Below are 12,105 nucleotides of genomic sequence, written 5' to 3' on the forward strand. Positions count from 1 at the left end.
TTTCCCCTGTTGATTAAGGTTGCATGATGGAATTTGAATATTACCTCAAGAGGTTTTATGTTTTGGATTAGCTATAACTGTGTTTGTCCTTTGCTGACCATTTCTTCGGACTCATTTTTTGGTGTCCTTTTGAGGCAATAAACTCAAAGGGATTATAACATGGACTACAAGGAAAGCTGCCCAAGTGTAAGCATTCCCAGCTCTGATGAACACAGAGAGAAAAAGAAGAGGTTTACTGTAAGTATGTAATATAAAGCCTATGGAGAAAAAAATGAATATAGAGAATATTTCTGCTTCTGTTTTTGTTCTTCCTTAACCTGGAATGTCCTCCCCATGTTTCTACATATCTAGATCTTACCTTTCAAATGATATATCCTCCACAGTCTTCCCTTTGTACTCTAGCAAATTACAGTTTCCTTTTCAGATTTTTGCCTGTTTACCTATCCCCTGGGAGAAGCTTATGAAACTCTGATAGATCCTCTCACCAGATAATGTGCAGACACGATGATCTACAAACATGCACATATTTTGCATGTGTTGTCAGGAGGTTAATGGACTCCAGAAGTCATGGTCCCATGTTAAGAACCCCTGTCTAGCAATTTCCACAGCATCTTTCTTATGACATTAATCATTTTCTAGCTCAGTGTTTGAAATGTTTAACCCAGTATTTTATCTCTTTTTTACCTGAAAGGCAAAGTCCATTTCTAATTTTATTTTTTTTTTATCACCATAGTATCTGCTATAGAACTATAAAGAATAAGCACAATGAATGCTTGCTGAATCATTGTATCAGTGAGAGTAGCCATTTCTCTAATTAGTGTAATGAAACATACTGTATTTAGTTCCAGTAATCCTGTTTGTGTATATATTCAGAGATCTCCTGCCCTCCTCCCCCTAAAACAATATCATTTATCTTGTCTATCACTGATCTGCTCTTCCTTGTAAGCCCCCATCTGCTGAGTAGTATGAAGAAATTCATTTAACTCAATTCTGTTTAACACCTAGTTTGAGCTAAAATTTAAGCAGTTCTGGGGCGCCTGGGTAGTGCAGTCATTAAGCGTCTGCCTTCGGCTCAGGGCGTGATCCCGGCGTTCCGGGATCGAGTCCCACATTGGGCTCCTCCACTGGGAGCCTGCTTCTTCCTCTCCCACTCCCCCTGCTTGTGTTCCCTCTCTCGCTGGCTGTCTCTCTGTCACATAAATAAATAAAATCTTTAAAAAAAATTTAAGCAGTTCTTTTAAGTTAAAATGCTCAGGCTGTCTTCATTCTACTCTCCTTCTCCTATTTGAACACACACTTCTCCAACTTGACATCATGGTTTATGAGTAGAGAGGTGTCCCCTTTCATGGTATTTGTTGAGTCAGTGACTGACCTCATGGTAGCCTGCTGAAGGTTCTTGCATTCTTGTCAGCCCTCTAGATCTTTGCTGTTCCGGGTGTAGAGTGACTGGTCTGGCAAACAGCCAGCTGTGGTTGACCTGATCTAGCCCTGGACATTTTGTTGGCATCCATTGCTGGCATCTGCAGTCGATCAACTGATTTGTGATCTATTCTTTGTTGGTTTAGCCAGACTGGTGATGACTCACTGCTGACTCAGCTTCCCCTTGGCTCTTGATAGCTGTAGACCCCACTGAGGCTCTGCCATTCCTTTCACTGCTCTTGGCTCAAGTGGTCTACCCCTGCCTCTGACCTGGGGATCACCTTGCTCCTGCCAGGTGCATCCCATGACAGAAGACTTTCAACTCAGAGTTCATGTCATATGGGAAAAGTGGGGAGTTAAACTAAACCCTTTGGTCTGACCACTCCAGTCATGCTTTCTTTTCTTTTTTCTTCTCTTCTCTTCTTTTTTTTTTTTTAAGATTTTATTTATTTATTTGTCAGAGAGAGAGAGAACAAGCAGGGGGAGTGGCAGGCAGAGGAAAAAGCAGGCTCCATGCTGAGCAAGGAGCCTGATGCAGGACTTGATCCTAGGACCTTGGGCTCATGACCTGAGCCAAAGGCAGACGCTTAACCAACTGAGCCACCCAGGCGTGTTTTTTTTGTTTTGTTTTTAAGATTTTATTTATTTGTCAGAGAGAGAGATCCAGGGGGCTGGAGCCCCCAACGACACTTTTCTCCCTAAGTCCCAGACAAGGAACTGGAAAAAGCTTCTGTCCTTCTCTCCTCGGTTCTCCCTTTCTTAATAAACGCACCTCCACACTCTGTACCAAAGCCCAGAGGAGAGGCTGCAGTGTGTGTCTGGCCATTTGCCTCTGCTCAGTGTTATAGCAGTAGCTTAAGCATTGTTCATTTATTCCACAATCTTATAAGCAAGTCTTAGAAACATCACATGGATGGTTAGTAAGAGGTCAGTACCTCAGTAAAATAGTGGAGTGTGTGAAGGTTTTTTTCCTTCCCTCTCCTATTTTTTTTTTTAACCCTTGAACATTCTTTCCTTCAAGGGCATAACCTCCTGCCAAGTTTGATGGAGGGTCATATATAGCAAATATAGGCAATGGGTTATTTCAGTGTCCATTTACTTTTCGTGGTAGAGGTAGTTTCATGCCTTCTGTAAAAGGTTCAGGGAAGCCTGTAGCATCACTCTTTTTTTTTAAGATTTTATTTATTTATTTGACAGAGAGAGACAGCCAGCAAGAGAGGAAACACAAGCAGGGGGAGTGGGAGGGGAAGAAGCAGGCTCCTAGCAGAGAAGCCTGATGTGGGGCTCGATCCCAGAACACTGGGATCACGCCCTGAGCCAAAGGCAGACGCTTAACGACCGACCGCCCAGGCGCCCCCTGTAGCATCACTCTTACTCACCTGTTCCCAGAGCTGTCCCCTGCGTTCTCGAAGGCCTCCTCCAGATCACTTTGTTCATTTCCTTGCTTCATGTTATCAAATGTTGCTTTTGTAGAGAGGCTTTTTCTGACCACCCTATGAAAATAGCACCTTCACACCCCACCCTACTCCTTTCACTCTCTGTCCTGCTTACCCTATTTAATTTTTTGGGAGGGGGGTGGCGAGGGACAGAGGAAGAGGGAGAGAAAGAATCTTAATCAGGCTCCACACCCAGTGCAGAGCCCAGCACGGGGCTCAGTCTCACAACCCTGAGATCATGACCTGAGCCGAAATCAAGAGTCAGATGCTTAACCAACTGAGCCACCCAGGCGTACCACCCCTTTTTTAATGTAGGCTCCACACCCAGCATGGAATCCAGTGCAGGGCTTGAACTCACAACCCTGAGATCAAGACCTGAGCTGAGATCAAAAGTCAGATGCTTACCCAACTGAGCCACCCAGGTTCCTCTACCCTATTTAATTTTTTAATAGCAGTTATCACTACCAGACACATTTTGTGTTTATTCATGACTAGACTAGAATGCAAGATCCTTTGAAATCAAAAGAACTTTCCTCACTGTTGCTTTATCAATAGTACCCAGAATAGAGATGGATATTTAAGAAGTATTTGTTGAATTGATGTTGAGTGATACTAAGTTCACATGTTAGTTGCTGACCACTACAGGGCAGTCCTCAAGAACCTCAGTTCTAGTCAACACAGATAGACCCTACCTCAGCCAACACAGACTCTGTGTCGAGCTTCAGCAGGTCCCAGATGCCTGTGCCATACTTGGGAACAAAAATAGATATTGTGTTATTTGCTACTTGATAATATGTTTATACTCTAGTTCTCATGTCTTTTATATAGCTCTATACTGTGAAGCTTGTAACAGAAATGCATTGCCTTCTAGGATGTCTTAACTTAAACCAAGTCTAAATTATACTTTCATTTACCCATTCAACAAATTGTCATTGAGTTTCTGTCATGCGAGGTGCTGTTCTAGGCACTGGGGATATGGTAGGTAGCAAGAATGATACAGCCCTTGCTCTCAAGGAACTTATGTTCTGGTGGGACAAGACAGGCAATAAGGAAATATTTTTTTAAAAAAACCAAATAATTTTATATTGTAATAAGTATTGTACTGCTTTCTGTGAATTCTTGTGCTTCTTTTGCAAATGAAAGTGTTTTGTTTTGTTTTTTTTTTTTTGAAGAGTTTGTTGTTACCTATTGGTGTTTTATGAGAACTTACTTAATAGGCCCTTGTTCAGGGTGCCTCGGTGGCTCAGGTCATGATCCTCGGGTCTTGGAATGGAGCCCTGAGTCAGGCTTTCTCTTTCTCTCAAATAAATAAATAAAATATTTAAAAAAAAAAAAAGGCCCTTGTTCATAAGTCATACCACAGACTGGTAACTTCATGGGGCTTTATCTGAAGCAGAGCTGTTTCAGCCTGGAACCTAACTGTGGGTTCTAGTCTTGGCTGTCCTTGGGTAACCATGGGAAGCCACCTTACCACACTAGGAAGCCAGCATAACTAATTCAAGAAGCTTGCAGTCATCTAAAACTAAGTTTCTGATCCTTTGGTAGCAGTCCTATCTGATCCTGAATGCTCTATGAATTAAATCTGTAATCTAGTCTTGGAAACGGTGTAGCTTCTCTGGCCCCTTGACCAGGTTCTTTATACTCTACTTCCACGTTCTCTCCTTGTGAGCAGTATAATCTTACAAACAAATCTGGTATCTTATATCCAGTAGCTTCCTCTAAGACAACTTGATGCCTGCTTGGTTAAGACCAGAAGAGCCATGTTACCCCCCACCACCCCATGTCGCTCATGTAGGGTGCCTGGGTACTCTTTTTCTCTCAGTCTGAGTAATTCATCACTTAACTCAGATGACTGATACCAAGGACTTTGTTTCACCTTCCGGTGAGACCTTATCCTCTCTCTCACAGAGATACGTGACTTTGCATTCTGGGAGCCTTCTCACTATGCCCCCGAATTCATGTTCTAATCACATGCAGTATCAGAGAGGTGCTCTTCTCAGTATTATCTAACTATTAACTTGTGAATGTAGCTTTCAATCTTTTATGAGAAAGGATAGTTTATAGTTTATACAGTTTGTATGCCCATGTTCTAAAATAAACCAGACTGCAGACAACTGTATTGTAAACCCCAAAGTAATTCCTATCTCTATAATTCATAATCCAAGTCATACATAGTGAGCTTTTCCTCAAACACCTGGATTCTTGCTATTTTTCTCTTTAGAAATGACACACGGGGCTCCTGGGTGGCGCAGTTGGTTAAGCGTCCGACTCTTGGTTTCAGCGCAGGTCATGATCTCAGGGTTCTGGGATTGAGCCCTGTGTCGGGCTTCTCACTCAGTGTGGAGTCTGCTTAAGATTCTCCATCTCCTTTTGCCCTTCCCCACCCCTCGTGCTTCTCTCCCTCTCAAATAAATAAATAAATCTTTAAAAAAGAAAAAAAGAAATGGCACAGATCTTTGGGGTCCCAAACCATTCTCTCTACATTACTATGTTGAATTATACTCTGAGAGTATGGGTTGGGATGAATTATGAGAATTAATTCTGTATTATAATTGTTGATGATTTGATACTGGTTCTGGTACATGAAGGGTTAGAAGATTTAAATTTTAGTCTCATAAGTCTGTGAATTTGGCAAGTTATTAAACTTTTTGGGCCATCATTTCCTCATACATATACTAAGGATTGTAGTGGTTGTTCTTCATAGGGTTGTTGACTCTGGTTATATGAAGTTATGTATATATGAAAATTATTAAACACCTGTAAGATGGTAGTAGGAAGTCTGAGGATAAATTCCTAGTTTGAGAAGTACTATGTACAAGATGACCTGGAAGGTGAAGAACTAATAATTGAGTCTTTATAATGGTTAGTGCTGGGGAAGAAGAGTAGAAAATAGCATCAGTTGAATCTATAATGTTGTAATCTTGGGGGGGAAAAGTCTGAAACAAGAATGGCAAAATGTTAGAATTCACAACATTTGAATGAGTTCACAGGTGTTCACTGTGTTATTCTCTCAAAAATTATAGAAATATTTCATAACATTTTAAAAATAAAATATCTCCTAAAAATAAATAAAATAAAATATCTCCTTTCAAGAAGACGAAGTGAGTCTTTTAGCCAGTATACTTGTGTATTTTAGAGAATCATGGATAAACATGAATGTCTAATATCAGTTCCATGAGTATAAAAACAGGTTATTCACCTATTAAATAGCTAATGAATGTTTTTTGCAGTCAAGTTTTGTTATGCTATTTTTTATTTCCACAGGTTTATAAAGTTCTGGTCTCAATGGGCAGGAGTGAGTGGTTTGTCTTCAGGAGATACGCAGAGTTTGATAAGCTTTACAATACTGTAAGTAAATGTCAGTCTGCAGGATTTTTATTTAACACAAAACACCTGAGGATGCCTGGCTGGCCCAAACGGAAGAGCACAGTCTTGATCTTAGGGTTGTGAGTTCAAGCCCCATATTAAGCATAGAGACTACCTAAATAGAACTTAAATATATATATAATAGAATATAATACCTAAGAAAACTTGCAAATAAGAGAGGTTTGTTTTTTTAAGATTTTATTTGTTTATTTGAGATAGAGAACATGCACGAGCAGGGGGAGGGGCAGAGGGAAAAGGAGAAGCAGGTTCCCCACTGAGCAGGGAACCTGATGTGGGGCTTGATCCCAGGACCCTGAGACTGTTACCTGAGCTGAAGGCAGACGCTTAACCGACTGAGCCACCCAGGCACCCCAAGAGAGATTTCTTTGAGTGATTAAATAATACTCCTACTCAAATAGACAAGTAGAAAAGGGTAAGAGATTCTTCAGAAGCATCCTACAAAAAAGGGTGGAGAGAGGATTGTTGAGAATTTCCAAGTAAACTCTTGAAGATATTATAAAAGCTAGATGGCGCGGCTTAAAATACATTTAATGTCAGAATATTAGAAATAAATTCTTTCCACTGCCTCTCTAATAGTTGTTAATCATCATGTTATTTCTGGTTAAATTGCCCAGCAACTAGATTTAGGTCTGAAACTTTGTCATGAGCTTACCTTCCTTCTGTAGTTTCATTTTTAGCTAGAGATAAGTCTTCGGTTCCAGATTTTAAGTAGCCAGTACAACTAAAATGAATATGGACTTTTGTAAGTTCTCAGAGTTACTGGCGAGTGGGGGTGATATTTAAGGCATCATTATTTGTTTAAATTAGTAAAACCTATTTTTTATATATTCAGAATTCAGATATTAAATATTATCTTTAATCCAGTGTTTGCAATTACAAATACTCTCTAAAGTAGGAAGCAAGAGCACCATGGTCGTTGTAACACATCAGGCCAGATCTATGCAGAGACTGCTGTTTGTGTATCATTGTCCATTGTTGTGTAGGTATTAGTCATACATACCTAGGAGGTCAAAGAACACCACCTGTGTTGATCATTATAGACCTCGGATTATTAAAACAGCTCTGGATTCTAAGCTTTGCTTCAGTTAAGAAAAAAAGCAATTATGCTTCAAATCCGAAATTTAAATTTTTTCTGCCCTAATAATAAATAGGAATCTCCTTACATCATTATTTAATAAATGGTAGGTTACCAGGCATCCTTCAGAAAAAAATTGTTTCAGGGGCGCCTGGGTGGTGCAGTTGTTAAGTGTCTGCCTTTGGCTCAGGGCGTGATCCCGGCATTATGGGATCGAGCCCCACGTCAGGCTCCTCTGCTGGGAGCTTGCTTCTTCCTCTCCCACTCCCCCTGCCTGTGTTCCCTCTCTCTCTGTCAAATAAATAAAATATTAAAAAAAAAAAAGAAAAAATTGTTTCATATTTAAAATAAGAAGGTAATTTTCTTCAATTTTCTTAACTCTGTCTCTTGATTTTAAAAATAGGGTTAAACAGATATGTAAGTCTGTGACTTACATTTGTGAGATACTTTAAATATGGAGGAAGTTAAGCAAATCTCAGTTAAGAGGTAAATTACTTCTAAGTGGGCCAGAATGAATCCAATGTCTAGCTGTACAACATTCCATGTTTTGTTAAGTCGTGAAAGTAAGGCTTCTGATTCATTTTTTTTTTTTTAAGATTTTATTTATTTACTTGAGAGAGAGAGCACTAGCTGGTGAGGGGCAGAGTGAGAAGCAGACTCCCTGCCGAGCAGGGAGCCTGACTTGGGGCTCGATCCCAGGACCCTGGGATCATGACCTGAGCCAACGGCAGACACTTAACTGACTGAGCCACTGAGGCACCCCTTCTGATTCATCTCTATTTAGCATTTCATTGTGTCTGTTTTTCCTTCAAATAATATTCAAATGCTTTGCTAGTTAAAATTGAACTTTTAAAATAGTACTTAAGTATTTTAAATGGCGTAATTTCCTATGTAACATTAATATATATCCTAGAAAATCTGGAATATGGAGGAAGAAAGTATTTAAACTTAAAAATCACCCCTACTATGTTGCTACTCAGAGATAACTGTAGTACTTTTACTGTGTTTTCTTCTGTTTTTAAATTTTTTTATGCTTATGTAACTGAACGTAATATATGTATTTAAATTGCTTAATCAAATGGTATTGAGACAGTCTTTTATTGACTGTAAGTGAAATCACACTTTTGAGAAAAATAATAGCCAAAAAGAATTTGTACATGAGGGGCGCCTGGGTGGCACAGCGGTTAAGCGTCTGCCTTCAGCTCAGGGCGTGATCCCGGCGTTATGGGATCGAGCCCCACATCAGGCTCTTCCGCTGTGAGCCTGCTTCTTCCTCTCCCACTCCCCCTGCTTGTGTTCCCTCTCTCGCTGGCTGTCTCTATCTCTGTCAAATAAATAAATAAAATCTTAAAAAAAAAAAAAAAAAGAATGCTTAAAAAAAAAAGAATTTGTACATGAGGATATCTTCTGTAATGTTGAATGATTTTTATTTATTTTATTTATTTACTTATTTATTTTTAAGTAGGCTCCACACCCAGTGTGGAGCAGGCTGAAACTCATGACCCCAAGATCAAGACCTGAGCTTGATCAAGAGGGATGCTTAACTGACTGAGCCACCCAGGACCCCTATAATGTTGAGTGATTAAAAAAAAAAGTTTATATTGAAAAAAAATAGTTTATATTGGAGGCTGGGTGAGGTTGAATTGCCAGCTCTATTTGAGATTCTTGGATGCCGTTATATAAATGATCAGCATTTTTTGAGGATTGTACAGATTTGACTGTAGCTATCATGATGGTACTGTAACAAACATATGCACATACAGATAGTATATGAACTTCTTAGAGAAATAAGATCAAATTTTTCTCAGTGAACTACTAATAACTGAAAATCTGAGATTTCTTTCTGTATTTTGCTTAAAAGATTATATGAGCCAGATTTACCTCCTAAAAGTGTTGCCTTCTGTAGAACTGTTTATAAGAAAGAGGAATGTAGGGGATGTCACCTAAAAACTCAGCAGTGTGGAAATCTTGCATGAGTGAAGAGCCGTCCTCATGTCATGATGGTTTCATGATTTAAATAGCTAGAGATTAGGGGCACCTGGGTGGCTCAGTTGGTTAAGCATCTGCCTTCAGCTCAGGTCATGATCCCAGGGTCCTGGGATTGAGCCCCACATCGGGCTCCCTGCTGAGCAGGGAGTCTGCTTCTCCTTCTCCCTCTATCCCTTTCCCTCCCTCCCCTGTCCACTCGTGCACATGCTCTCTCAAATAAATAAATAAATAAATAAATAAATAAATAAATAGCTAGAGATTAATTAGGTTAGGGTGTTAATATTTGAGTATCTTTAAGTCTATAAAGTAAAATTTGAGTATCTTGAAGTCACTTTCATTCTCTTTTTCCGTCAAACACCCATCTTAAGCTTTTTGCAGAAATTTTTCCTTAATATATAGTTGAGTTTTTATTATTCTTCTCCCTCATTTTTCCTGTATTTCTCTTCCTTTTTTCATCTTTTCTTATTCCTCCATTTTCTCTGTCTGCCTCTTTTTCTGTTAACTCCCAGTTCTGCCTCCTGTGGTGAGGGGCAAAGTAAAAAACAGGGAAATAGTATAAGTTGTGTTCTTTGAAACCACAGAAGTGAGGTTAAACCTGGCCTGGATTTCCCTAAGTTTGAAAACACAAATTCTTTCCCTGTGTTCCTTTTAGAGTAAAAGAAAAAAACTAAAATACCCAATCTGTAAACATTTGTCCATAGAAATGTATTTTTTATGAGTGTAGTCTGCATTTAAAATTTTTTGATTGTAGTTGTTGACACATACACAAGTAGAGAGAAGAGTACCAACACAGAAAATAATATAATGTACCAGGCAGCTGCCACAGTTTCAGATACATGGCCGTTCTTGTTCCGTCTCTCTCCCTAGCCAGCCCACTGTAATTTTGAAGCAAACTTTAGACTTCGTATCATTTCATCTGTAAATATTTTAGTATACATCTCTAAAAAGATAGAAGTTCATTAAAAATGCACGTACGCACACAGTACTGGTTTCACATCTGAAAATAATTAACAATAACATTTTAATATCCAATATTCAGTCAGTGTTTATAGGACTGGTTGATAAATCTGTGAACTGTCTTTATATTAGGAAGTCTCCCCCTTCACCTCTCTTTTCTTGCCTTCACAGTTTTAGTTGAAAAAGCAGGGTCATTTGTCTATAGATTTTTCAGTCTGGATTTTGCTGACCACATACTTGTGGTGTAGAGTGATTAATACATTCTTCTATTCTTTGTATTTCCTGACATTTTGATAGGTGGATATAGTGTGCGTGTGTGTGGTTTTTTGACATCAAGCTTATAATAAAAATAAGCATTAACCGATTTTTATGACTTTACTGCCTGCCCCAAATTTAATGTAATGTCTTCAGGGCCAAGTTGTTTGTCTAGGGATAAGCAAATCTGATAAACAAATGTATTAAAATATTAATAAGGGTAGGCTAGAGCAGAGAATTTTGAATTTTGAAAACAAAATTCACCTGCTTTCTTAGAAAACAATTATCAATCTGTTCATAGAGAAAGAAAAAGATCACAACTTCTCTTGAGGTAATAAATGGTGAGTAACATGTATTCAAAGCTTATACTCCAGATTCTTGTCTAAGCACTAAAATCATCTCCATTTTACAAGAAAACTGAAGCACAAATATGTTAAGTGACTTATCCAGGGTCACAAAGATACCAGGTGTTCTATTGGGACAAAATAGGATGATTAATCAAACAAATGTTATTTTATTGGTGTAGTTTAATTTTGTATATTTGATCATGATATCCTTCAAAGTATGCCTTATGATGGATTTTCTCGAAAATCATATTATAATTTGTTTTGGTACGTGTATAACTAGAAGATTTAGAAAATCAAGTTCATATAATGTTATTTTTTAAAATTCTAGTTAAAGAAACAGTTTCCTGCTATGGCCCTGAAGATTCCTGCCAAGAGAATATTTGGTGATAATTTTGATCCAGGTAAGCAATACCTTCATAGACCAGCCATAAGTGATAGTTGAAGTTTGAGGAAGTAGTTAACGAACTCATTGTGCTGTATAGTAGTACAGGGCTTCACAAAGCTAATTGATCTCATGTTCTTCCAACATAATGCCTCAGGAAGGGGCTCTCTGTGTACCACGCATTGTTTTGGGTTTTTTAAAAGATTTTATTTACATATTTGACAAAGAGAGCGAGCGAGCACAGGCAGGGGTAGCTGGAGAGGGAGAAGCAGACTCCACACTGAGCAGACAGCCCATTACGGGTCTCCATCCCAGGACCCTGCAGTTGTGACCTGAGCCACGCTTAACGGACTGAGCCACCCAGGCGCCCCCCCCCCCCCCCACTTCAGGCATTGTTTTAAACGCTTCGCATGTTTTAATTCATTCAGTCCTCACAAAAACCTTTTGAGGCAGGTATTTTTTTTTTTTTTTAAGATTTTATGTATTTATTTGACAGAGAGGGACAGCGAGAGAGGGAACACAAGCAGGGGGAGTGGGAGAGAGAGAAGCAGGCTTCCCGCCGAGGAGGAGCCTGACGTGGGGCTTGATCCCAGGACCCTGGGATCATGATCTTAGCTGAAGGCAGATGCTTAACGACTAAGCCACCCAGGCGCACCGAGGCGGGTATTCTTATTGTCATCACCGTTTTATAGATAAAAAAACTGAGGCACATTTTGGTTAATTAATTTACCCAGGGTCATAGCTAGTAAGTGTCAGATTTGGAAGTTAAATTCAAGAAGTCTGGCTTCAGGTAAATTTATCGGTCATTAAGGATAATTTGGGGTACTTTCCTAACCACAAAGGACATTTTTTGTTACA

General features: G+C 39.2%; 1 protein-coding gene across 5 annotated transcripts in view; it reads left to right on the forward strand.

The window, feature by feature from the left end:
* Positions 1–12,105, forward strand: part of SGK3 (serum/glucocorticoid regulated kinase family member 3) — a 130,554-nt gene that overhangs the window by 70,834 nt on the left and 47,615 nt on the right. For 3 of the 5 annotated variants that reach the window (XM_057308131.1, XM_048216451.2, XM_026516393.4), the window contains exons 2-4: positions 19–237; positions 6,120–6,203; positions 11,194–11,266. In XM_057308131.1, the coding sequence (XP_057164114.1) occupies positions 160–237; positions 6,120–6,203; positions 11,194–11,266 (235 nt within the window). In that variant the 5' untranslated portion in view covers positions 19–159. Of the gene's footprint in view, positions 1–18; positions 238–6,119; positions 6,204–11,193; positions 11,267–12,105 lie in introns of those variants that run through there. The other 2 variants (XM_057308130.1, XM_044390375.3) reach the window with 2 other exon arrangements.

Source organism: Ursus arctos, unplaced genomic scaffold, assembly GCF_023065955.2.
Source record: "Ursus arctos isolate Adak ecotype North America unplaced genomic scaffold, UrsArc2.0 scaffold_6, whole genome shotgun sequence".
NCBI classification, from domain to species: Eukaryota; Metazoa; Chordata; class Mammalia; order Carnivora; family Ursidae; genus Ursus; species Ursus arctos.